Raw genomic sequence first — 26,361 nt, 5'->3', positions numbered from 1 at the left:
ATTCCCCCCTCTCACTTCTGCAGCCCAATTCTTTTCTGCCACCCAGTCTTCCCCCTGCTAATTCCCCTTACTTGGGGATGGTGGTGGCAGCAGCTGCTGCTGCTCCTTCTCCCCCTATTTGTTCAACCTTTTTTTTAAAGGTGGAGGGCAGAGAACAGAGCATCTCAGGAAGCATGTGGCAGGAAGTATATTAAACTTCCTGCTGAGAAACTTCCTGTTTCGTTTGCTGCTCTCTACCTTTTGAAAAGGGTTAGGGTGGGACAAGCAGGAGGGAGGAGGATGGAGTAGGAGTGGTTGAAGTGCTGTGCCAGTGCCAGGTAGGATGGGGCAGAGCAATGAAGTGGCTGGCAGAGCAGGCTCATAGTGCCTGCTGCCCCACTTGAGACAGCCGCCTCATTACACCTCACCTCACTAGTGGGCCAGTCCTAATTCTTTATCGAGGCTCTCCACACAAACAGTGTGGAAAGCCTAACAGGGCTCTCCCTGCAGGCGAGCAGGGAGCTGTCCCAGGGTGGCCGGATCGGCTGCCCGCATAATTACCGGCTCCATCACTGGCCAGCCCCCAGAAGTCCCAGAATGCCCCGTGTGAACGCGGCAGGGCACACGGGTGATTGACACAGTGGGGGTGGAACTTCCTCTCCCCTCACCCCGTCGTACATGGCTACAGTGTGGCTTTTGAATAATGTGTGGCTTTTGAATAATGTCTGAATCAAATTAAACAAGAGGTTCTTCCATAAGATTGTCTCTCATTTTTTACTTCAGGCTCTCAAGCTTACCCTAAATCTTGTTAGGGGTGTGCGTTTCGTTTTGGATACAAAAAATTTTGTGCCCCAAACAGGTCATTTTGGCTGTTTTGTAGCCGAAACAAAACACCCAATGCTCAAAACAGAAAATTTTGTAGCTGAAACAAAACGGCACTGTTTCGGATACAAAACATTTTGTTGTTTTGGCTGTTTCGGAACTCCATTTTGTAATCGCAAAAAGTCTTTCTCCTTCAGTCTCCATTTTGAGTTTTGACATCTGTTTGAGTTTCCAGCCCTTCCAGTCGGCAGATTGGCCAGCGAAAGCATGGGCTGATCTGCTGGCAATTGCTTCCTTATTCCTTTTAAGGAAATTTGAGGGTAAAATTTACCCTCATTGGCCAGTGGGGCAGTGTGCATTTCATTGTTGTTGTTTCACACTGTTGTGTTTAGATCAATTGCATTTCTAGGGGGTGAGGGATGTGGATGTGCATGACCTTTGGAAATCTCCCTGGTTCTTTGCAAAGCTCTGCTGTTGTTGATGATGTGTGATGTTGATGTTATTTGAGGTGGATTTGGGGCAGAAAGGGGGCTTTGGGGGGCAGAAGAGTGGGTCAGGTGGTAGTGTCCCAATGGGTGCCTGCTGCCACCCAGATTCAAAAGGAATTGGGAAAAGAGCTGATTTTTAAAGAATTTCTGTAGTTTACATGTCTTTGGGGCAGATTCGGGGCAGAAAGGAGGCCTGAAGGGCAAAACAGTGGCTTGGGTGGCAGTGCCCCCAAGGGGTGTCTGCCACAACCCAAAGGAATAGGGCAAAGGGCTGATTTCTTAGGAATTGTTGGAGTTTATGTGTCTTTAAGGTTTTTTCCCCTAGGGAATAATGGAGGTTTCAGCAGACCCATAACGCTACCTGGGGGCCACTGGGGTGGCTGGGAGCAAGTGGTGGTGTAGTGCACATAGGGTGCCAACCATCCCCATAGGTTGCTAACCCATGGCGTGCTGGGTTCTGTTGTTTCTGAGGTGTTCTGAGCGTAGATTCTCTGGTAGCATAGGAGATTTTCAACGACAAACCATGAATCCACTCTCATATGCTACCAGAGAATCTACACTCACAACCTCTCAGCAACCCATGGGGGTGGTTGGCACCCTATGTGCTCTACACCACCACTCACTCTGGGTTACCCCGGTGCCCCCCCCCCCAAGTGCAGTAATGGGGCTGCTGAAACCTCCATCATTCCCTATGGGGAAGAACTTTAAAGACACGTAAACTCCATTAAATCTTTTTTAAAAATCAGCCCTGTGCCCAGTTCCTTTGAAATAATTCTGGCAGCTTCCTTACCCCCACTAGGCACTACCACCCACCCTATTCTGCTCTGGGCCACCCCTTCCCCCTGTCATGAAGCTTTACTTTTGCTGGAACTTCCATTATTCCCTATGGGAAAAATCTTAATCTTCAAAAATTCACCAAAAATCAACCCTTTGCCCAAATCCTCTGAAATTTGGCTGGTAGCTTCCACCCATTGGGTGCTACCACCTCCACCCACTAGTTTTGCCCCAGGGCTGTTTTTTAAAATTTGATTTTGCAATTTCAGACAAAGAACAAAATTGGGGTGTTTCAGATTGGCTGAGTTCGAACAAAGAACAAAATGGGGGTGTTTCGGATTCGGGCCAAAAACAAAACAGAAAACAAAACGCACAACCCTAAATCTTGTTACTAGCCAAGGTTTTATTTTGTAACTTCCCCTTTTCAAGCGCCCAGGTTTTGCTTTCACTGATCTTCCTCATTGTTTTTGGAGATGACCTGTGAAACAGTAGCAGCATCACAGTGCTTATTAAAACTCAAGCATTCATTTGTTTCAGCTTGATTCCCTGGTGCTTTCTGTGTTCAAAAGATGAAGCACTTAGTGACAGCATTAGAGTCTTAGATGATAGTGTCACCAGTGGACTAGTACACACATGGATGTTCATCACTCATTGAATTGCAGATTTGAGTGAACCATCACAAATTAATCACCACTGCTGGAGTTTTCATTTCACTTGATGACAACACAAACCCAATACTTTTCATTTGAAACAGTTCACATGTTGATTCACCTTTCCCTGTAAGTCTGTATGTTTCAAATATCCCATACGGTTCCATTAGAACAATTGATCAATCCAGTAATACAGAAATAGCTTCTTTCCCAATCCACAAAGTGTTTGTCCTTGAGCAAAACGGGACTTTGGAATACAATGGTTTTTGTGCTTGCTGGGATCATCTCTGGCACTGATATAGACATCCACTGATACCTTGTCCTGTGAAATTAAAGAGGCCATCAGCCTAATTTTGTTTAGTTTCTCAACAGCATTCAAATGTTCTTCCAAACAAGCATCAGATCACATAAAGGATACTCTTGTTCCAACTTCTCGCAGTGATGTATTCATTTTCAATATTTTTAAGAGGTCAGAGAAGGTGATGGTAAAGCAAACATTAGTCCAATACAAAAGAATTGAGAGAAATGTTATTTCAGACCAAAACAGAGAGAAGAAAGTTATTATCACTGTACAACAAATTTCCAGTGAAGAACAAGCCAGTGAAAGGTGCTTTGGGATGCTGCTGAGGCCAGGTTGAAATGTCAGAAACAGTGACCTGCTCTTACCAGATATGGAATCTATATGAAAAAGCTATGATGGAAAATCTTCTGTTGTTACTGGAATGTGAAATCTGAATATGCCTACCTTTTTATTTCTAAATGAAGACACTCTTAAGGATAAACAAGTGTACATGACTGTGACAGTGGGTGTGGTGGTCACAGAAGTGGAAGGACCAGTTCATTTTATGCTGGTGGCATCCTGCCAAGGAGCACTTCTGCTATTTCTTCAGAAAAAGTTTCACAGAAACATTTTATATGAAATTCAAACAATGTGAGGAGAGAAAGCCATACAAATATTGGAGGTGCAATTTATGAAGTTTTGAGTCTGCATCAAGAGTCTAAAAGAGAAATAGGAACAGTTAGCCCATCAAGTGATGGAGAACAAAAATTGCTATAACAGCGTGCTACTGAAGAGGAGGGTGATAATGAACTTGTCCAAACAGATCCACACCACCCCGGCTGCAAGGAAGGTCCTTGGGTCCTCAGAATAAACATGGGAGGGCTTTACTCAAGTCCTCCTCCTTGCTGCTTGTCAGTCACTGTCACAGCCTCTCACCGGAGGCCAGTGACACTCTCTCTCACCACCCTTCATCCCTGGCCATCTCCCTTTCCGTATGCCCTTTCGCATGCTTCACATCTCCAGCCACACTTAATTAGGCCCCCGTCCCTCTTTATTACCCCATTAGGCTTTTACAGGTGTCACCTGTGGCCTCCCCTTCCCCCTCCCTCACTCAGCCCCCTCACCTCGAGGCACTTCGCTGACATCACTGCAACGCACCTCGTACTCCGTCTCTGTGCCAGGCCTCCCTTCAGCAGAAGCCTTCTGGCTGCTTGAGGCCTCCAGTGCCTTGTTCGCACTGGGAGGCTCTGCTGCCACTTTGCCTTTCAGGCTAATGCCCGCCTGTGGAGCTCTGTTGACTCAAGGAGACGCAGCCGCAGTTGCTCTGGTAAGACTGGTGGGCAGGCCCACAAGACAGAATTCTCAAGTGGCACTGGTGATATACAAAGGATTGCCCAGAGAAGATCCTGTATTCCTGAGGGGAGTTACTGGGAGAGGAGAGCACAGTAACTTTGGTGTACAATAAAAGGACTGTCTTCATTGATGAAGAGAGGTGTTCTAAAGGCATTAAAAGCCAAGGTATGGCAGTTACTATGCCATCATAACCAGGCAATGTTGGGAAATGCAGAATTCTCATAACAAAGATAAAACAGTTGTGCTGCTTCTACCAAGAGCTCCTCTTTATATACCCTTGCTATTGGTAAGTGGGTGCTCTGAAATTAACTTAGACGTCTGAGTGGGGAATAGAAGATGGCCCCAATGGAGTTAAACAGAAAAGCAAGTTTAAAGAAGCAGAGATTTTTTGCCATCTAGCTCAGGCTTCTCTAATACTGTCATGGTGAGGTGAAGAAGACCAAGCAGGAGCTAGGAGGAGGAGCCAGTGGGACATCTCAGCCTGTCATTTGACCTCATCCCCTTGGAACAAATGACACCCGCCCATCTGAGCTGCCATTTCCAGGGATAGGAAATAAACACCAGGCCTGATCCCTCCCCCCAACTACAAAATACAGCTACAGCCAATAACAGCTAGGAGAAAAGAGGAGTAGGAATGACTCTCTGAGTGGGAAGGTGAGATAAAAATAATAATCTGAAAATTCTGATGAGTGGTCAAGTGCTGTGAAATCAAGTGATGTACATCCATGTGCATACCAGCTCAATAAAGCAGTGGTGGCATGTGTAGCAATTTTTAAGAAATGCTTTCAATAAGGGTATCTTTATAAGCCTTATTTATTTAACTACATTAAATCCCGCAAGGAGCCCAGAGCAATCTTATGAGGAGCCCAGAACAATCTTATGAGGTAGGTTAGGCTACAGGTGAGAGGTGACTGGCTGATAGTCACCCAGTGAGTTTCATGGCTAAGTGGAGATTTGAACTCAGGTCTCCCCAGTCATAGCCCACAATCTAACCATTACAACACACAAGCTTTAGTGTTTTTTAAAAAAGACAAAATTGTACAGTATTTACCATTTCTTCTTGCAGCTATTTAATATAACTATTGAAACATCTGAAAAAAATGATGAACTGCAACTGCGACTGACTATCTTGCTTAATCAGACCCTCTATGCAACCTATACCAATGTCTCCCGAGGTCTTTTTGAGCAGCACAAACTCATCTACAGCTTTATGTTGTGTATTGAGATTATGCGACAAAAAGAAGAACTTACAGATGTTGAATGGAACTTCTTCCTCCGTGGATCTGGTGCTTTAGAGGAGGTATTTTGGGAATAGTTTTCTGACTGATGAGATTTCAAACTCTGTGCCCTTGTGGTGATTGTATAAAAGGAGTTAGTCTCAGTTTGTCTTTATAATCCCATACTATGGTAAAAAGCTTATCAAGTGCAGTGGCTGTTGGACTAGTGGGGCAGCAATTCAGTGGAACACAACTTTGCTGTACAAGGTCCTGCACTTGTTAATGGGGAAGGGAGGGCATAGCCGGGGCAGAACTGGGGAGCATTGGCCTAAGAACGATTACAAACACTCCCCAAATTACAAACATCCATCTTACAAACATACATACATACAAACATAGCTCCATAACACATTACAGTAAGAAAGTTCCCAACTTGCAAACATCAACCCACACATACAAATAAGTTATTGCTCTTAGAAACTATATGTGGTCCAAGTTATGAACATCTGACTTACAAATGAACTTTTGGAACACAACCCAATGTTCCTTGTTGATTATAGTTAGCTATGACTACCAAACAGTATCAAAACAAGTACTAAATGCCAAATAATATTTAAGACAGGGTCCATAGCCTTGATAATCCTCACAGCTCATGAGTGCTACAGGTACAAGTGACAATGTTATCTGTACCAACCCCTTGCAACACATTAATACAATCAGACTCAGGACTCCATCAACCCTCTCAGGTCCACAGTTCGTAAAGGGAAGGATACAGAGAAAGGGCAGGGAGTGAAAAGCACACTGAAATGCCCGCACAATAGCATGCATCAGACCATCCCTGAGCACCTGATGCTGAATAACTAGCACCAGGAAAAGTACCATGGAGCCAGTGCTTTGCACACTTCTTTAGGACTGCATTTGTCCACCTGACCCATAGAGCAAAGAACATCTTGAGATGTTTGAAAAATGTGTATTGCTTTACAAACCCAGTTAATTACTTTTCCAGGGTATTTTGAGGCATAATATTGCTGCTCTGGAATTTATTTATTTTTAACATTTTTTCCAATAGCTTAGATTGGAAATGCAACATATATATCTATAATTGTATTTCACTTGAAGCAAATCATTAATTGCGGCATCACAGCCCTAACTATATTTACTTGAAAATACGTTTCTTTATTTCAATTATTTTAATTGAGCTTGCTTCCAACTGGGCATGTGTTGGATTTGAGCAGTTGTTTCCATAGTGATCAAGAGCTTTTCTGAAATAGGCAATAAAGTTGTTCACACAACCATTGTAGCCCACCGAGGAGGGTGTGGGGGGAAGGCTAGATCAATCTTACCTTCCCCCCAGATGATCCGACTCTCCGAGTGTGGTACATGGCTCGCACGCCCACGTGATCTGCGCTGCTCAGAGCAGCGTGGATCTCTGGAGGCCAAGAAAATGAGTCCCAGCCTCCAGGAACTGAGGGATTCCCCCTCAAGTTAGGTGCTCTAGGTGCTGGGCTCTGTGCCTATTCAGGCTGTGTGTAGCCTACGTGTTGCCTACACACAACCCCGGTCTTGGGGCTGAGGGCGCACTCGTGCCCTCTAATCCCAATTAAGGGCTGTGTTACAAAGTTGGGCTAGTGGGATCGGGAGCGATCCCAGCACTCCATATGAACAGCTGAACCCTGGCTGGGGTGCCCTAGCCTGTGTTGGGCTGCTTGTGTGAATAGTCTTAATAAATGATGTCTTCACTTTGACTTTTCTTTTGCTGCACTCGTATATGAACTAATAAACTCATTAAAAGTACACTCTATGCAACCTTTCCCTTCATTACTTAACACAGGCTGTCTTCTTTGTAACAGGGGCGGCCTGACAAACCTGCAGTTCCATGGCTTGAAGAAAATGCCTGGTTTATGTGCTGTGACTTAGAAGAAACACTTCCATGTTTTGAGGGAATTCAAGACGACATATTGTCCAAGCACATTTTCATTAAATTAGGTAACATGATAAAGACAAAAATGGATTGTAACGGACTTTTCTTTCCAAGTATCTGCACATGGGAGAGATCTTTGCTTGCTTGCTTTGTTGTTCTGCCTGTATTTTCTCAGTTATTTAATATCCTGTGCCATTGTGTTTTTTGTGTAACTTGAATTTTGCATCTTTTTTGCTTTGGTGATTGCTCTAAGGTTGACAAGGCATATGTGTTATCTAGAAGTTGTTTTCTCACTGGATATCATCTTCAGTGAATAACATTTAGATAGGGCATATTAAAAATTTCCACCAGGATAATATGCATTATAGTACATATTTTCCAGAATCATTTTCATGCAAAAGAAATTAAGTTAGAAGTGTAGTGTGTGAAATTTTACATACAGAAAGGTGCTTCATATCCTGTGTTAGGTGATGGTTGTCCTGTCCCACAAAGGTCATTTCTGTTATTCCCTGATATCCAGATAGCAACATTTTCCCATTCGCACAGTACCAATATCACCAATTCACTGAATAGAGTGGGGTATTATATACAAAGCCAAATAATGTGTATAGCTAAAATACACCAGTATTATTGGGTCATATATGTACTCTAGTACAGGAGACCCTTGAATATTGTGAGGGTAATGTTCTAGGAAAGTACTGCATATTTTCAAACCATGATATTCAAAGCTTACACCTAACCCCCAAAATGAGGTTAGGTTCCTAAAAAGCTGGGTTAACTTTTGTAATGTTTTAAATCTGCAACATGGAGTCTCCCCACTGTCATCCTTAAACACATGGTCAGGGGTCCTTGGCTGTTAGGGTTGCCATATTCTGGCTTTCCAAATCCGGGTGCCTAATTTGCATATTATGTAAATTGGCTGGAAAATAATTTCTGAGCAGAATAGTGACTGCACGTTTGTTCCATAACTCCACTTCTACAAGGGCTAGAGCTTAGCTTTTTTAAATAATAAAAAAAAGAAAACTGAAATCTGGGAGAATCTGAGTGGTCTAATCAAGCTGGGAGAGATGCTTAAAATCTGGTGAAACCTGGAATTTCAGCGGACATGGCAACTCTATTGGCTGTTGCTCCCATTACCCAGCATCTTGTTTAGCTCAGTGAATTCTCAGCCATTTCCTCTCCTCTATGGTCCACACTGTGCATCTGGGCAGTAAGATCAAATGAGAGTGAAATCCAAGTCCCGGAGCAGAGCTGTAGGTTCAGCTGGAGGCTGAGAAGCAGCAAAGGTGAAAAAAAGAAGAAAATACTTTGTTGGTGGACTAAACCATATTTGTTACATTATTATTAATATTAGAAGTAGTAGTAAGTATCCTTTTGCAGTGTAACTATTTATTTATTTATTTATTTATTTATTTATTTATTTATTTATTTTTAATGGATGCAAAAAAGGCGCTTGAGTGTAGTACGGCTGATGTGGACCATTCTGATTCTAAGACAGTCAACTCATTCTTAGTTGGTCACATTGAAAAATCCTTCGTATCCTTCTCCAGACCACATTGTTTGTCCAAAGAGATCAAATCCTCCCCACAGGGCAGGGGTTAAAAATGTATAATGCCCAGATTCTATCTATGGCAAAAATTCTGTGTTTGCCATTGAAAGAAATAGCTGTGCCAATATATGATCCTGTTTTCAATTTCATCCATAATTCATCATCTATACCAACAGCCTTACTGATGCTTCCAGAGTTAATAAATGCATCAAAGCAGGCATGGGACAAACAGCATCTTCCCCCCCAACTTTGAAGAAGTTGGATCCATGTATAAAGTCTAGACAATTGCAGGTTCCTGTTTAAACACTCCTCTGTTAATTCTATGTCAGTAGAACATGCCAGCTGCAAGAAACATCAAAGGAAGCATTCAGCCCCTACAGATAAAGAGGGCAGAAAATCTGATGTCATGAGGAGAATAATTTATTCCACCTCCTCCTTGGAAATTAGAATAGCCAGCTATATGGCATGTATGGCACATTACCAGCACTGTTTATGGGGAACAACTTTCTCCCCTTTTCGCTGATCTTTCAGAAGTAGATAAAAAGAAATTTAAGAGTCTACAAAAGCAGACATTTTCTATGACCAGGCAACAAGTTAGTACCACCAAACACTTGGTAGACTGTCAGTCAAAAAACTTGGCAGGGGCAATGGCATTAAGATGTTGTGCATGGCTTTGATCATCTTCTTTGCTACAATATGTTAGACATTGAACTGAGGACCTTCCATTTCATGGGGATGGTTATTCAGTACTCTCACAGATGGCGCTTTGGAGAAATTAAAGAAAATGAAATTTACGGTCAGCATCTCTTTAGATTCTCTGTTCAGCAATCTTACTCTTCATATAAGTGCAGACACTCATACTTCCCCCAAACATTCAAACTTCCATCTGGCAAAAGAGTTCCAAGAATGGGCTTCAGAGCCTCTCAGAGTAGTTGTTATGCCAAACAAAAGCAGTCTACTGCATGTGTCAAGAATGTGGAGTCCACCAAACAACATCTTTGATTCAGCCAGCACTACACCAATATCACAGATGTTTGCACCACATCACCAGTACTTCAATCCGGCGATACTATCACCGGTACATCAGAAGAAACCACTTCATCACTGAAACCTCTTCAAGAATATCTCCACAACTGGCAAAACATACAAATCACTCTTGGATTTTAACCACAGTAAGACTTGGCTATGCAATAGAATTTCATTCCCTTCTAAAATTCACAGATATCAAATTCATAAAACCTACTCAGGCTTGTTAGAAGACATTGCCACACTACTTGCAAAATGCAATAGAGCTGGTGCATCAAGTCAACACTCATACAGGATTCTGTTCCTGATATTTCCAAATTCCAAAGAAGATTGGAGGTCTGACATCAATTTTAGAGCTCTGATATTTTAATTCTTACACCCTCAAGAAGAAGTTCCAGATGGCAACTTTACAAACCATACTGCCTCTGATTGTAAAGGAAAAGGGTTTGTTGCACAGCATATAAAAGATGCTGATTTTCACATTCGAATCCAATCTCCAACACAGAAATTATCTTCATTTCATGGTCTGCAACCAGATTTTCCAACTAACAGTTATCATGTTTGGACTTTCAGCCATATGAGGAATGTTTACAAAATGGCCATTTTGTGAGCATTCTTGAGGTGTCAAAATAGTTCCAACTACCTGTATTTAAAAAACTGGCTGTTTACCACTCAGTCCAGAGAACTAAAGATTAATCTTCAACTTGTCTCTCTAATTCAGTCTCTAGGCATAAATTTAAATTGGGGGAAAATGAGGTGGGGGGAAGAAGCAGTATTAGGAGTGATCTTGCATACCACAGAAAAGAAAGCTTATTTGCTGGAGAGGAGAAGCTGCAAGATTCAGGAATTAGTCCTAGAATTTCTTTCTATCCATCTTCAGTCAGTCCACAAAGTGCAGTTTCTGCTGGGATTTATGGCATCTTCTTCATTGGTATTGCCTTTCACACAAGTACACATGAGACCTCTACAGACATGGTTTCTTTCTGTCATATGGATCATCAATCCAAACCTTTATCTGTTCCTCCCAGCATATTGCAGTCTGTAAAATGGTAGGCCATTCCAGGTCACTTATAGAAGGGAATGCCCTTTCTACCTCCACTAGTGCCTACACAGCATCACAACAGATATTTCCTCAGAAGGCTGGTGAGCACACTAAGGCCAGCACAGTGTCAATGGCAGGGGGTAAAAAACTACAGAAGCACCACAACAGTTACCTAGATTTAACATGATGTTTGTGACCCCGAAGTCTTTCTTGCCTATGCTGGAATCGAAAGTAGTCTAGGTGGTAATGGGCAACACAGTGGTAAGTTACTACTTGAACTTGAACTTGAACTTGAACTGGCAGGGGATGCATGGCTCCCAGGTCCCTCTGTGCCCTAAAAATTATCATATGGAGCCAATGTAAGAGCAGATTCTCTGAGCAGATTGAATTACATGACACATATCCTCAAATGGAGCATATTGTAGAAGGTCCTTTACCCAGTGTTTGTTCTCTGGAGGACTGCACAGATAGATCTGTCCGTGTCCAGCACCAAAGCCAAATATGAAAGTTACTACACATGAATGGCTCCAGGGAAAGGTGTGCTTGGCAATGCTTTCCTCCTGCTGTGGAAAGGAACTCTTCTATGCTTTCCCTCCATTTCCTCTAATCAGCAAGGCTCTCAAAAAAATGATGATGCACTTATCAAAGTGCACCTTGAGAACACCATGGTGGCCAAGACAAAACATGATCCCCACTACTTCTGCAACTATCCAACAGTGCTTATCACAAATTACTAGTGGCAGCAGATCTAATCTTTCAGGATGCGGGACACCTCTGACTTCACCACAACCTAAAATTAATGGCCTGAAAAATGATCAGCTGGTCAATGATGATAATATTCTTGAAACAATTCTTCTAAATTCAAAGGAGCAATTGACCAAAAAAAACACACGCCTCCTATAGATTTAAGTGGGGGAAATTTTCCTCCTATGCTTTATTTTGTGGGCTCAGTCATGAGTCCATGTCTATTTGGCAGATCTTGTTACACATGCCGTACTAAAAGAGCTCGGGACTGTCTGATTCCTCCCTTAAGTTTCATCTGTGTGCTATCTCTGCTTTCAATCCAACTGCTGATGAGAGAACAGTTTTCTTGCACTCTTTATCAAAATAGTTTCTTAAGTCTGTCTATATCCTCAGATCAGAGACTCAGTCCCATGGTGGTCTAACTGGTGTTATCTAAACTCATATCCAAATCCTTTGAACCTTTGACTATGATATCCTTAAAGGTAGTGTCCTTCAAGACAGTTTTTCTCATAACTGTAAGAGGAGGGCTAGTGAACTCTCAGCATTAAGATCAGACTCTTCAGACCTGAGATTCCATTGGAAAAAGTGGAATAAAGTGGAACTCAGATCAGACATTATCTTCAATCTGTGATCATCTTATTTCCACACTGAGGACATCATACTACCTATCTTCTTTCTAAATCCATCTTCCGATCTGAAGAGGTCACTTTGTACTCTGGATGTCAGAAAATGCATATTATCTTACATAAACAGAATGCAACTCATGAAAAAGGACAAAAACTTATTTATTTCATATAAAGGTTAGGAAAAGGTCATTATATCTATTCCCAAAGACACTGTCATTGGATTATCAATCTGTGTACTTTCAGTTGATTTATATTTAGAAGGATTTTCCTAGTTTATTTGGTTTTATATTTGTTTTAACTTTGTGCTCGACTGAAATAAAGATTTGATTATCAATTCAATTAATATTACATACAAGCGTGATGAATGGGGCAGCAAATATCTTGGACATCTCAATCCCTGACATATGTGAAGTGGCAATCTAGACCATGGTATCTACCTTTATCAAGCAAGAAGGTTGTTCTCATGACTGACTCTAACCAGGCTAGGGCAGCCCTACCTACCAGACCCCTACAGGCACTCCAAGTGGGTAGACCAGGGCTTTTTTTTTTAAACCTGGGCTTATAGTGGGGTAATATAGTGGAGAAGCACTCACACTCTTCTACCCCACTCCCTGGTCATGTGAATGCCTGAGCGTTCACAGAGTTGGTCAGCAAGAGCACCTGGCAGCAGGGGAATCCCCCAGTGTACCATGTTCCTAGCATGATGCATTGTGGATGCTGGAGGACTTCCTCCTCCGGCTCCTGGCTCTGCCACTCGCTGCAGGTCCAATCCTGTGCCACACGAGTGGCAGAGCCTACTGGGGTGGGTGGAGCGTTTGCGGATGCAGGTAGGAGCCTGCCTCCCCAGCGCAGTTATGAGAATGACCTCATAGTGTCTTAGAAGTCAGACCAAGTAAAGATGCTGCATTTGGGAGAGCTGTCCTTCAACAGATTTTACCATGATTTCACCTGTAACCATTTCCAGGTACATCAGCTAGGTAATCTCCCAATATCATGAATGCACAGAGGACCATGACAAAGATAAACAGGTTGTTAATCTGTAACTGATTGTGTTTGCGTGGTTGCATACTCAGCCACCTGCCCTGCTGTAGATGGAAGTTAAAAAAAGGAATTGTTAAAGGTACTTAAGTTGTTGAACTTGGTCTTCACATTGGCATCTTCTATCAGCTGTGTCCAATCAGGAATGGAATGCTCAAACTGCCCAGCTTTAATGGCCATGTCCAGAATATGGAGCAACACTGAAGTGTCTTGAGAGGCTATGGAAGTGTCTTGGATTTTGGTTTACACAGGCTCACTCCCAGTAGTGTGTATTTATCTATTTCTATACCACCCAACCAAAATGGCTCTAGGTAGTTCACAGCAATAAAAAAATAAAAACAATTAAATCACCAATTAAAACCAGTAAAAGAATTAAAACAATAATTTAAAACCATTTAAAACCTCTAAGGGTCAGACTTTAAAAAGTGTGTTTAGGGCTCTTTTGAAGACCATTAAAGATGTTAGGCCTTACTTTTGCACAGATGCACATAAGCCCCCTCAAAGATCATCAGTTTCAGGCAAGCAACTTGTTTTGATAATGGCACAGTTGTGTCACAGTAGTTAAGATGAGAAGAAAAAGCATGGTCTTTTCCCATATAAATTTCACTGAAGTTTTTAATCTTATGTTCATCATAATATCTGCCAGAGTGGATAAAAATTGATGTGTTGTTTTTTTAAAAAAATCTGATTCTTTTCATTTAAATCAGATTTCTTAAATTTAAATTGTGTTAAATTTAACACACACACACAAAATTTCAAATTTTCATTTAAAAATAGTATGGTTAAAATTTAATCTAATCACTGACATGCTGTGTCAACAACAGTCTCCTGAAAATAGATTAATGTCTATCACACACATTGGTTACCTATGGCATTCATAATAGTTTCATCGCATGAAAATCGCTCTAGTCTGCCTGGCACAGCCCAGAAACTACCAGCTCTTGTCTCTGGACATTTCTGGGCTTTTAGTTTCTGTTTCTAAGCAGGTTAAAGGCACATGTGCAAAGACAAAGGCTGTTTAGTAGGATTTTTATTTGTGATGGGCCAAGGGAGAGGATTTAGTTTAAGGCAGAAGAAAATATAGGAAAGGAGTAGAAAAATACATTGGGCGGGAAGGCATTATTCAAGACAAAGCTTCCTATATTCCCCCACACTTTGCCACAGACAAACTGTCTTGGTTTCTGGGTGTAAGAGAGAACTTATCTGGGAATATTTTACGGCGGCTGGGGTGGAATTCTTTTCTGGGTAAAAAAGTAAAATGGGTTAAGTGTAAGCAGAGCAATTAGAAGATGCAGGACACAGGTAATGAGTCAGTGTATCAATTACTTTAAAAAACATATATTTACTGTTTCCTAGATTTGTAAAAATCAAGATATCTAAAAATTTACACAAAGTATACCCTTCTAGATGTTGTGTAAAAAAAAACCTGTTGAGTTGTGTTGACATGTTTTAGTGATCTGATTTGAACCATTGTTGAAAAAATATGTGAAAAAGCATCAGTGGGAAACTGATTTAAAGAAGTGATTTAAATCACTTCCACCCACCTTGGTGATTTCAGTCGTGATTTAAATCAAGCCACCCTGATATGTACACCATGCAGCCAACTATCCTGAAAAGTAGTCCATGCGAAATAGGTAACTGTCATTTTTCCACATTTAGTAAAGAGTGGTTATGGCAGGGATAATAGCACTTTAAATATATATTCTATGTCAGCAACCTAACATAATAGCTATTTTATGTATTTGTGTGCAACCACAGCGTACTATGTGCTTTTGTATTTTTCCAGAGAATTAGTCAGCTATTCAGCTTATTAGCATTTCAAGTTCCCATTATAAATTCCTATCTGGGTTTGGAAAGCACGTTGCAGTTCATGTGCTGCAGACGTAGCTGAGGCTTGTCAGGCTACAATTCTGCTTATAGGAAACATAGCACGTTCATTTCAGTGAATAGCCATGACTGAGATTCATTGGGAGTAGGTTCTCACTCTCCTCAGGCCTTGGGTATGGCTGCTCCTCCTATTCTATTCGCTTTGCCTCCCTTCTTTCTTTCCCATGGTAGCATCTCCCCCTGCTCACCTGCCCTCAGTCTGGGAGGAGAAGAAGGCAGTGAATACCTTCAGATGCAAAGATAGCAGAGGAACAATACCAGCAAAGCTAAGGTGGGGGAAGGAGGAAGACACATGCTAGAGAACAAAAGTTCAAAAGGGGGGGGGGTTGGTCTCTGAGAGTAGGCCGGCTTGCCACTTGTAAATGAATTTAGTTTTGTTCTTCCAAGCACATTCTGTTACAGTCCATCAGTGTTCACAGCAGTATTCTTGACATGACTATCCCATTTAGAAAACTGGAAATTGCTAAGAACTACCCCCTAGTACTATTTTCTGAAGTATTACATCTGATGGAGCTATAACTATTCTGCTGCTCCCTGAATAATGATTTCTTTCTAGAAAGGTATAAACTAAAGTGGCTTGGAATTATCATACTCTTTGCAGGGCAACTTGATATTCGTGTCAATCCAGAAGAATGGGTAGGCTATGATTCTGAAGAAAGTATAAAAACAGATGACCCAGCAAACATTCCCTGGGACAATAGGCTGACTATGTTTCAGAAATTAATTGTGGTAAAGTGCTTCATGGAAGAAAAGGTAAGCTTTCTACAAACAGATATTGTCTCAGAAGTTATGTTGCTGCATAGACTGACTGTCCCATAATAATTTCTAAAAGGAAGGAGTTAGTTTGCCTCATTCATTAGCCACCTCTGAAGTAAAGTTGTGCCGTCTTGTCGGTGTCGACTCCTGGCGAACACAAAGCTCTGTTGGTTTTTTTGGCAGAGTACAGGAGGAGTTTACCATTGCCATCTCCCTCGTAGTATGAGCTGATGCCTTTCAGCATCTCCCTGTATCGCTGTTGCCCGATAGAGGTGTTTCCCAGAGTCTGGGAAACATACCAGTGGGGATTCAAACTGGCAACCTCTTGCTCCTTAGGCAAGTCACTTCCCTGCTGCGCCACTAGGTGCCTGGGATGGGAAATATTGGGGGAAGATTACAGGGAGAATTCTGTAGAAATACAGTCATGAAATTTCTATCCAATCTTTTCTTCTTTTCTTCACTACGCATGGAGATGCCGAATCATACAAGTAAAACAGCATATGATGCCTAGGTATAAATTGTTGTTATATATGCTACAGATTTTCAGTATCTTCATACAGGCATGATTCAATTACATTTACACTGCCTAATAAATATTGCAGTTGACTATTACTACTACTACTGTTGTTGTTTGTGTTGTTGTTTAGTGTTACCATCTTTGTATTCCACCCTTCTAACAAAGAGCTCCAGCTGGCATGTCCTTTTGTATCCCAGAACCCGTCCTATTTTCTGAAGCTGTGATACACGTGCACAGTCCTCTACCAATTTTTGGCTAAATCTGCCACCTTTGGGTGGCATAATTTGGGAAGAGCTCAACTTCTACATTCTGCCAGGTCTCCCTGAATATATGGAAAGTTCTCTTTTGTTTGTGACTGACCCTGTTTTGCCTCCAAACATAGAATTGTTAGTAGATAGAATTGTGGATTTCCCCCCCTCATCCTGATCTTTGCATTTGTAAATTGGATGTTTTACTATTTTTAGATTGTTTCTGCACTTACCGAATTTGTAATAGAAAACCTTGGGAAACAATTCATAGAGAATCCTCCAGTTGATTTGGCAACTCTTTACCAAGATATGTCTCCTTCCACACCACTAGTGTTCATCTTGAGTACAGGCTCTGATCCCATGGGGGCTTTCCAGAGGTTTGCAAAAGAGCGAGGATATTTAGAACGGTATAAATTATGCATTTTATTCTAATGTGCTATTTCATACTCATTTCTAAATGACATATAACATTTTGGTATAAAATTGAAAGTACACATCCAGCTCTGTTTTATTCAGTATTCTAAAAGATACCGAACTATGTCCAGAGACTGCATATATACATGGATGGTTGTCTGTTCTGTTCTGGAGGTAGAAGATTTTTAGAAGGCTATCTTGCAAGATACCTTTATTTAAAAAATGCCTGTCATGGTTATTTATTTTTTAAAATTCCTGTCATGATTATTCTTCAGTGATTATTTGCTACCAAAAACGTATTAGGTTTGAGTGGCAAGATCCTATTCTCACTTTTGATTTATGTTTTTTTTAAATTAGTTAAAATGAAACTGGTGGGTTTTGTTGGAGAAAATGCATATCCAGTTATAATCACTATCAATGGTTTATGAAGCCAACATTTGGGATTTAAGAGTTATGATGTTGTCATTAATTGGAATCTCTGTTTGAATATGATATGAGGAGATAAATGACTTTTATAGTATATGATATTTGAATATACTGCCTTGTTTTGATGTTATGGAAATAAGGTATGACATGATGGTTTTTCAAAACATTCTATTGTGTAAAATGCTAATTAAAACAATTGGGGAAAAGTAATAAAGTCATATAGTGGTAAGTTTGCAGATATCAGCATCTTAGTCCCACATCTTTATTAAATGCATTTCTTAAAAAGGCCTGCCCTTTTCTCTTGTGGGGAAAAAAAAGCTACAGTGCAACTAAATCTTGCCCCATACAGTACATATCAATGATGTGGACATGCCAGATGTTCAGATCTATTAACATTCAGTGCAAGATTGGTACTTTTGAGGGGTCTAAAATGCCACCCCCCTACAGGGAAAGAATCACTTGGGAGGGGGGCTACAATTCACAACCTGTTTGTTGCCCTTGTTAGCAGCTTCTCTTTCCACCCCACCCCATTCCCACCCCCCAAACATTGTTATCTTCTTGCTAACTGCATGATCCCAGCTAGCCCTCTGTTACTAAGTGCTGGTTTTGGAGGGTAATTTTAGCCATGTGGCTTTTCCTTTTGTCATGCCATGAGTTAACAGAAGTCAGTTTGCTTTTTGATATCAAAACCACATGGAAGTCTAGAAAAAACCTGTACATTGCCTTTGTCTTTTCATTGCCCTTCCACTTTAGGCACTTAGATAAACAGCTCACAGCATTCATAGGGCAATGACATGAGATCTACCTTAAAAATCATGCTCTTAGGGGAAAAAGTATCGTAGCAATTTTTGAATAGTAGTTCACTTGACAATGAAAAGTCACATCTCTAGCCTGAGGAATTTTCCACTATAACATTTCAAAGGTCTGCACATGTTCTTAACAGTGAAGGTGGAAGCTTATGTAAACATGTCTTACATTTATTAAAAAAATTACAGGTAACTTAAGCCAACCTTGAATGGGACATGTATTTGGTGGATAGACAATACAATTGATATTTAAAAGGCAGTACAACCTCAAATCCACACTGGGTAGCAACATAATGAGACTGTTCTCATGACATGATCTGCCTGGGTTACCACAGGCAGCTCATGTCATCAGGAGAGGGCTCCTGACTGCTCCAGAAGAGGGTAGGCCAACCTTTTAACCAGTGTTTTACTTGTGGTTCATTTTATCTCGGTACGTGATTGTGTGAACTCCTTGGTAAAAAGGCTTCTGCCTGGCCTGCCACCTTTTCCACCAACGAGCCTGGGGGAAAGAGTGGCCGTGCCAAGCATGGCAGCTGCTCTAATAAGGGATGCAGGAAGGGGAAGTTCTACTGCTCTCAGCTTTTGCCTTCTTCGCACATGACGAAGGCAAAGATGATGAGGTTCATCAGCTGGGGAAGGCAGGCCTTCCCCACAGACTTCCCCAGCAGACCTGCCTTCCCCGCAGACATCCCTAGTGGCAGCGTGAGGTCGTGAGAATGACCTTAATAAGTATAGATATAACAATTCCGAACTGTTTAAGTAATGTATCTAAAATATAGGTATATGAATGTTGACAAAATATACTCCTGTCTTTCAGAGTGCAGTCAATTTCTTTAGGACAAGGACAAGGACCTATTGCAGAAAAAATGATTAAGGATGCAATGAAAACAGGAAATTGGATTTTCCTGCAGAACTGTCATCTGGCAGTTTCATGGATGTTAGCAATGGAGGAGCTTATCAAAACATTTACAGAGCCAAGTATGTAGTTTCTTTTCCCCCTTAGGCACACTGACCTTCATAGAAGGTAAAGCCCTTTCAAAAATGTAAGAACAAATAAGTTCTAAGAACTAATGGAACCTATTTTCCACTTCTGTTAACATGGTGACTCTTTCCTAAGACCTCCTCCCATTTGCTATGAATTTGGTTTGTATCTGACTGTCAGCACAGTCAGATAGAAAGGGTTGTTGCTTATAGTTTGAGTGGCTGCCTTCTTGAAACAAGCTAGCAGATTGGCAAAAAACAAAAACCCTTGACAGGGTCCGCTATACCCGCCTTCCTATCTTCTGTTATTTTGGTTTGTATCCAGCTATCAGTACATTGATTGCAAAGGGCTGTTGCCTATAATTTGTATGACTGCCATCTTGAAACAACATGGTGGCCATATGGGGCTATATAGGTCTCCTTGGACCTCCTACCATGTGCTGTGAATTAGGGATGTGCATGGTCCGGACCGGCACCGAGGGGGGGTCTCCCTTTAAGGGCGGGGGGGGGTAGAACTTACCCCTCCCGCCGCTCTTCCCCCTCCGGCGCTGTCATTTAGAACGAAGTTTTTGGGGTGGCAGCGTTCGTTGCTGCCGCCCCTGCCCCCGTCGTTGTTAGTAAAGCCTTCGTAAGAGCTCTTAGAGAAGCACGCATGTTCGCACGGCGGCGACAGGCGCGCGCACATGTGTGCTTCTCTAAGAGCTCTTACGAAGGCTTTACTAACAGCAACGGGGGCAGGAGCGGCAGCGACGAACGCTGCCACCCCAAAAGCTTCATTCTAAACGACAGCGCCGGAGGGCGAAGAGCGGCGGGAGGGGTAAGTTCTACCCCCCCTGCCCTTAAAGGGAGACCCCCCTCGGTGCCAGACCGCTGGACCGGTCCGTGCACATCCCTACTGTGAATTTGGTTTATATCAGACTGTAAAGGCAAAGGTTATTCAAGGGTACAGGAGGACCCACGTACATGGTGGTCTCATAAGCCTTCTTTCCTTCAGAAAGTTGGCTAAAAAGGGTGGAGGGAAAAGAAATAGCAGGATTTTAAAACTGTTCATCAAGCCAGAAAATACTTATTCCAAGTATTGCAGTTCTTGTTCATTATTACAATTTAATAATTATTATCATCATAAGCATTTATAGATCTTTAGAGTATTTGAAGCACTTCTTATGCATTATCTTAGTTATTCTTTTAACTGCTCTTTAAAGCAAATCACCACTATTTTTTCCCTGTATGGCAGTTGCAGGGTTGAGACTGAGATAAAAGTGGGTTATCTAAGGTCTTCTCTAGTGAGAATATAGCAGAGGCAAGGTTTGAATCAGCTTAGTATCTTAGGGCCATACTAGATATAATGGAACCACTGTCCACATGCCAGCTCTATTCACATATAAAGCAGAAATGTGAGGGGTCTAATATTTACATGCAAAGAAGCATACAGGGAAGGTGAATGAAATCTGCCCCCTCTCCATCCACACAACCCATGGACCCAATCTCTCCCTAGCAGTCTTTACCAACCATGAAGGGCAAGGGTCGAGCATTCACATGGTGGGCCTCAGACACAGACTTCCAAGCAGCTTATCCACCTCCTCAGGCAACACAATCTGAAAACCATCAAATATAACAAGACCAGATGGTGAATTGGCAACATCCAGTTCTAGTGCTACAGAAATCTTAGCATCCAAGTCAGAATGGATACAAGCAATTTTATCCGCAAAAAGTAAGGCAAATTGATCACAGCAGACTGCCTGGGATTCTGTTTGATGGTCTTTGGGCCCTCACATAGGAGGCCCCAAACCACCCAAAAAACCTCCGCTGGATGACATTGAGCAGATGGTGGCAGAAAAGTGGGATTTCTTCACTGCCATCACTGCCAGAGAATAGGTCCTAATATGGGCTCTAGCTTGTGTTCGGTCACAGTCATTCTGAGTTTTCCACCAACAGTGCTCAAGTCGTCCACCAGTCTGCTTCACTGTCCACAACTCACCTGTGTACCAGGGAGTCGCTTGGACTCAATGGGTCAGGAGAGGGCACCTAGGTGAGACCGTGTCAATCACCTGACCCATCTCCTCATAATCACCTGACCCATCTCCATCTCAGAGGAAGATCAAGGCATCAACAGGATCACCCACTCTCTCAGCACAAAATCCATTAGGATCCATAAGCCTCTGAGGGCGGGCCATCCTAGCTGGTCCCCTACCCCTGCAGAGGTGTATTGGGTCCATCCTCAGTCCAATCTTCACCAGACAGCAATCCATCCATGACAACAGTATTAACAACAACAACAACAAATATTTATGTACCGCTTTTCAACAAAAGTTTCCAAAGAGGTTTACATAGAGAAATAATAAATAAATAAGATGGATCCCTCTCCCCGAAGGGCTCACAGTCTGAAAAGAAATGTAAGATAGACACCAGCAACAGTCACTGGAGGTATTATGCTGGGGATGGATAGGCCCAGTTACTCCCCCCCCGCTAAATAAAGAGAAACACCACGTTAAAAAGGTGCCTCTTTGCCCAGTTAGCAAGGCCTCCTGGACTATCCATGGAGCACCACTGTCCACCACTGACCCAAAGACCAAGTTGAGCATATGGCTTGTCACATATATGGGACCAAAAAATAAGTTGAGACAAGCCCATGCTTGTCATGGCGGACATGAAGTCCTGAGATGCACCGGACAAGGCAGCATCAGCATGGATGTTAAAGTCCCCCAAGACTAACAACCTCTGGGTCCTCAACGCAACATCTGAGACCACCTCAAGCAGCTCAGGCATGGAGACTGTTAGACAGCGGGCTGTGCGGAATACCGACAGAATCCCAACATTGTATTGTGGTCCCATCATTGCGTGCAGGCACTCAAACTGGTCAGAATATCAGACAATGCATCTGGTGAGGGGGATCAGCTCCCATGAATGGGGAGGAACCCCACCTCCCTGCCCACCCTGCCTTGGCTGATGCTGCACCCGGAAACCTGGTGAGCACAGCTGGTAGAGATTTACATTTTATATTTATTTATTTATTTATTTATTTATTTATTTATTTATTTATTTATTTATTACATTTATAAACCGCCCATCCAGAGGCTCTGGGCGATGTACAATAACTTTTAAAAAGACATAAAACTCACAATTAAAACAATGCTAAAACAATATAAAAACAATTTAAAAATGATTAAAACTATTTAAAACCAATTAAAATACTTTTTAAAAAAACAATACTTTATAAGCCTTGGAAGGCCAGGCCAAGTAAATAGGTTTTTAGGGCTCTCTTAAAGGCCGACAGTGAGTCTAAACTGCGGATATCTGCCGGGAGTGCATTCCATAGACCAGGAGCAGCTGCAGAAAAGGCCCAGTTCCGAGTCGCCACCAGACATACCGGTGGCAACTGGAGACGGACCTCTCCAGATTACCTCAACGAGTTATGGGGATCATACCAAAGAAGGCGCTCTCTAAGGTAACCCAGCCCCGAGCCATTCAGGGCTTTAAAGGTAATAACCAGCACTTTGTATTTTGCCCGGAAACATATTGGCAGCCAGTGCAGCTGTTTTAAGACAGGCATAATATGGTCTCTCCGGGTTACCCCAGAGACCAATCTGGCTGCCGCATTTTGGACTAACTGAAGTTTCCGAACTATGTACAAAGGCAGCCCCACGTAGAGCGCATTGCAGTAGTCAAGCCTGGAGGTTACCAGCTGATGCACCACTGTTTTGAGATCGTTCTCTTCAAGGAATGGACGCAGCTGTCGAATCAGCCAAAGCTGATAGAAAGTGCTCCTGGCCATAGCCTCCACCTGAGATACCATGGTGAGGCCTGGATCCAAGAGCAGTCCCAAGCTGCGTACTTGTTCCTTCTGGGGGAGTGTAACCCCATCCAGTACAGGAAGATCTAACTCATCCCTTAAATTCCAATCTCCCACAATGAGCACCTCCATCTTTCTTGGATTCAGCTTCAATTTGTTATCCCTCATCCAGCCCATTACTGCCTGTAGGCAGGCATTTAGGGAGTGAATGCTGTTTCCTGATGAAGATGATGATGATAAGGAGAAATAGATTTGGGTGTCATCAGCATACTGATAACACCCTGCACCAAATCTCCTGATGACCTCACCCAGCAGTTTCATGTAAATATTAAAAGGCATTGGTGACAAAATGAAGCCCTGAGGCACTCCATATAATAGCTCTCATTTTAAAGAGGAACTGTCACCAAGCTCAACCATCTGGAATCTGCCTGAGAGATAGGAGCGGAACCACTGCAAAGCAGTGCCTCCTATCCCCTATTCCCCCAGGCGATCCAGAAGGATACCATGGTCGATGGTATCGAACGCCGCCGAGAGATTAAAAAAAACCAACCGAGTCACACTCCCTCTGTCGATTCCCCGGTAAAGGTCATCCATCAGGCCGACCAAGGCAGACTCAACCCCATAGCCCACTCTAAAGCCAGTTTGAAATGGGTCTAGATAATGCCCCCGTCATCCAAACAGGTCTACTTAATACATTCCAGGTCAGTATGTCATCCAGGATATCATCCTGGATAATATCATCCAGGATAACCTCCTGGATGGCTGTGGTCTTTGTATTTATGGACCTGGCATTTAACAGCACCAACTTCAGGCATGGTGAGTTGCTGAGAGTGTTTCTGGGATCTCCTTGGATGTGAGAAGGACCAGAGGGTGTGATGACTTTGATATAGCCAGTGTACCTTCCACTCACCTGGCATGTCCCACTCCCACCACCATATCACCCTCTGCCAAGGACCACCTCAATTGGAAGGGCATCCTCCAAAGTAACCCCATTGACATATTGTGAAGAGCTACACCTTAATAGTGACAAGACATAAAAACTCCCTCCTATTAAAACAGAGCCAATGTTCCAGATTAACTCCACCCCTTCTAATATTTTTGTCCCCACTGGTTACAACCAGTACCAGCAATTGTGTTCCAGGGGCGGGGCTAATCAGCTAATCTGTTAGGCTCCATGCAGCTGCTAAAACCCCAAGCAGGTAGGGGGAGTGCTTTTCATCTCTCATGAGTGCCATTCATTCCTTAGCTGTCCCCCACATTGCTGAGAGCCACAATAGCAAGAGCCCTTGCACTCTCACCCTTAGGCTCGTGCCAAGGGCTCACACCACCTGTCCTCTTATGGAGGGACTGGTGGTACCTACAGAGGGGGTGGAGCAGATGGAAACATTCAGCAATGCAGCAAGAAAGTGCTCCACCATCAGCAGCTGGGCAGGAAGTTGCCAACTTCCCCCACCCTTCCCCCTGAGCATTCCTGTTTGAGTTAAGAATAGACTCCCCACCCAACCACACTTCATATGTGAATGGGACAGATACATAGGTAAAATACATACCTGCCCTGTCACATGTAGTGTGGCCCCTAGCCATTATGCTATTCGCTCTTGATTTCACAGGTTTTTGATTGAAAGAAACAGTCATCTTCCAATTATGCAGCCCAAAATTGTACTGGTGTATCTTGCTGCTGTGCCACTTTTCAAATATACGTATGATTTTATATACCACCATCCATTCTGTCTTTCTGTTTCAGTAATATTACTGTCTTAGACTTGTATTATATGTCATTTAATAGTTTTAATACTGTTTTAAAATATTGTTTTAAGAATTTTAAATTGAAACATTTTAACTTTTTGTTGTTTTTAAAATAATGTTTTACTTTTCTCTTTTTACTTTGCTGTAAACCGCCCAGAGACATAAGTTGGGGGCGGTGTAAAAATATGTTAAATGATAAATAATAAATAATTTATCAGAATTTCACCATTTTCTCCAGATTCATAATCTTGAATCTCATTTTGGTTGTTTTTTTTTCTAAGCTTGCTTGTGTTTTCAATCTTTTCCCATTGATCACCTACAAATTAAAGGCATAGTGTTATTATAATTCCTCCTTGAGAATATTACTGGAGAAATTAAGTGATAAATGTAACTGTAGAGCTCTGGGGCACAATCCAGCAAAGCCTGTTCCAGGCACAACTACTGAAACAACAACTAGGAATGCTGGTGGATTGTGCTTATAGCATTTAAAAAATAAAGTTTGCTCCTGCAAATGATATAAAGGCTCTTTTTATTACAAAACATAATTTACTTTAAACAGTTCTGACTACAAAGTTCTGTTTTTTCAGATGTCTCCATCCATGAAGACTTTCGACTCTATTTGAGTTCCATGCCATGCGATACCTTCCCTGTCACTGTCCTTCAGAATTCTGTCAAGGTAGGATCTTTTGAAATCCTAAATAAAATGGGAAGTGCAAGTTCAGTGGAAAAGATCACCAAGATCCAGAGCATAGTTGTCAAGTTCACTGAGGCAACAATTAGCTGTCTCTCAGGGTCATAATGACAATTGAACAAGGGGGCGGGGAGGCATGTCTCTGGGCCCCTGAAGGAGCGGGGCTGCTGCCTGGGTTCCAGTTTGCTCTTTGCTCTCCCCCTTGTACATCTCTGAAGGAGGCAGCAGGGGCCCATCTTTACTTTTTGTCCCTGGGCCCACTCCAACCATTCTATACAGTACTATGCCCCTGCTATCTCTGAAGTTGCTTCATCTCATCTCCGGCTAGAAGAGCTACTAGAACTTCCATCTGAGCACTCAGATTAGCTTCACATAATCTACTTTTACTGACATTCAGTTGTCGTTGGTTTTTTAACTTTCAGATCAACATATATCAAGAAAGACCTTGCTCTGTGGACCTTACAGTCTATATTTTAAGGGGTGGAGTGCATGTGGGGTGCGGCGGGGGGCGGGGGTAGAGAAAAAATAGAGAGGCAAGAATAATGGGATGAATGTATGCAAATATAGATACAGTTCCTTGGGCTTCCTTT

At 42.3% G+C, this 26,361-nt stretch overlaps 1 protein-coding gene across 8 annotated transcripts in view; it reads left to right on the top strand.

Moving 5' to 3' along the window:
- Positions 1–26,361, top strand: part of DNAH6 (dynein axonemal heavy chain 6) — a 353,767-nt gene that overhangs the window by 267,408 nt on the left and 59,998 nt on the right. For all 8 annotated transcript variants that reach the window (XR_008315406.1, XR_008315407.1, XM_053291993.1 and 5 more), the window contains 6 exons: positions 5,413–5,646; positions 7,414–7,549; positions 15,998–16,149; positions 17,134–17,324; positions 19,381–19,541; positions 25,668–25,756. Coding sequence is in view for 6 of the 8 variants with exons in the window: in XM_053291993.1 (XP_053147968.1) it covers positions 5,413–5,646; positions 7,414–7,549; positions 15,998–16,149; positions 17,134–17,324; positions 19,381–19,541; positions 25,668–25,756 (963 nt within the window). In the remaining 2 variants the exon portion in view is untranslated. The remainder of the gene's footprint in view (positions 1–5,412; positions 5,647–7,413; positions 7,550–15,997; positions 16,150–17,133; positions 17,325–19,380; positions 19,542–25,667; positions 25,757–26,361) is intronic.

Source organism: Hemicordylus capensis, chromosome 2 (assembly GCF_027244095.1).
Source record: "Hemicordylus capensis ecotype Gifberg chromosome 2, rHemCap1.1.pri, whole genome shotgun sequence".
Classification (NCBI taxonomy): Eukaryota; Metazoa; Chordata; class Lepidosauria; order Squamata; family Cordylidae; genus Hemicordylus; species Hemicordylus capensis.
Note: the sequence above shows the minus strand (reverse complement) of the source record. Positions and strands in the feature narration are given on the sequence as shown.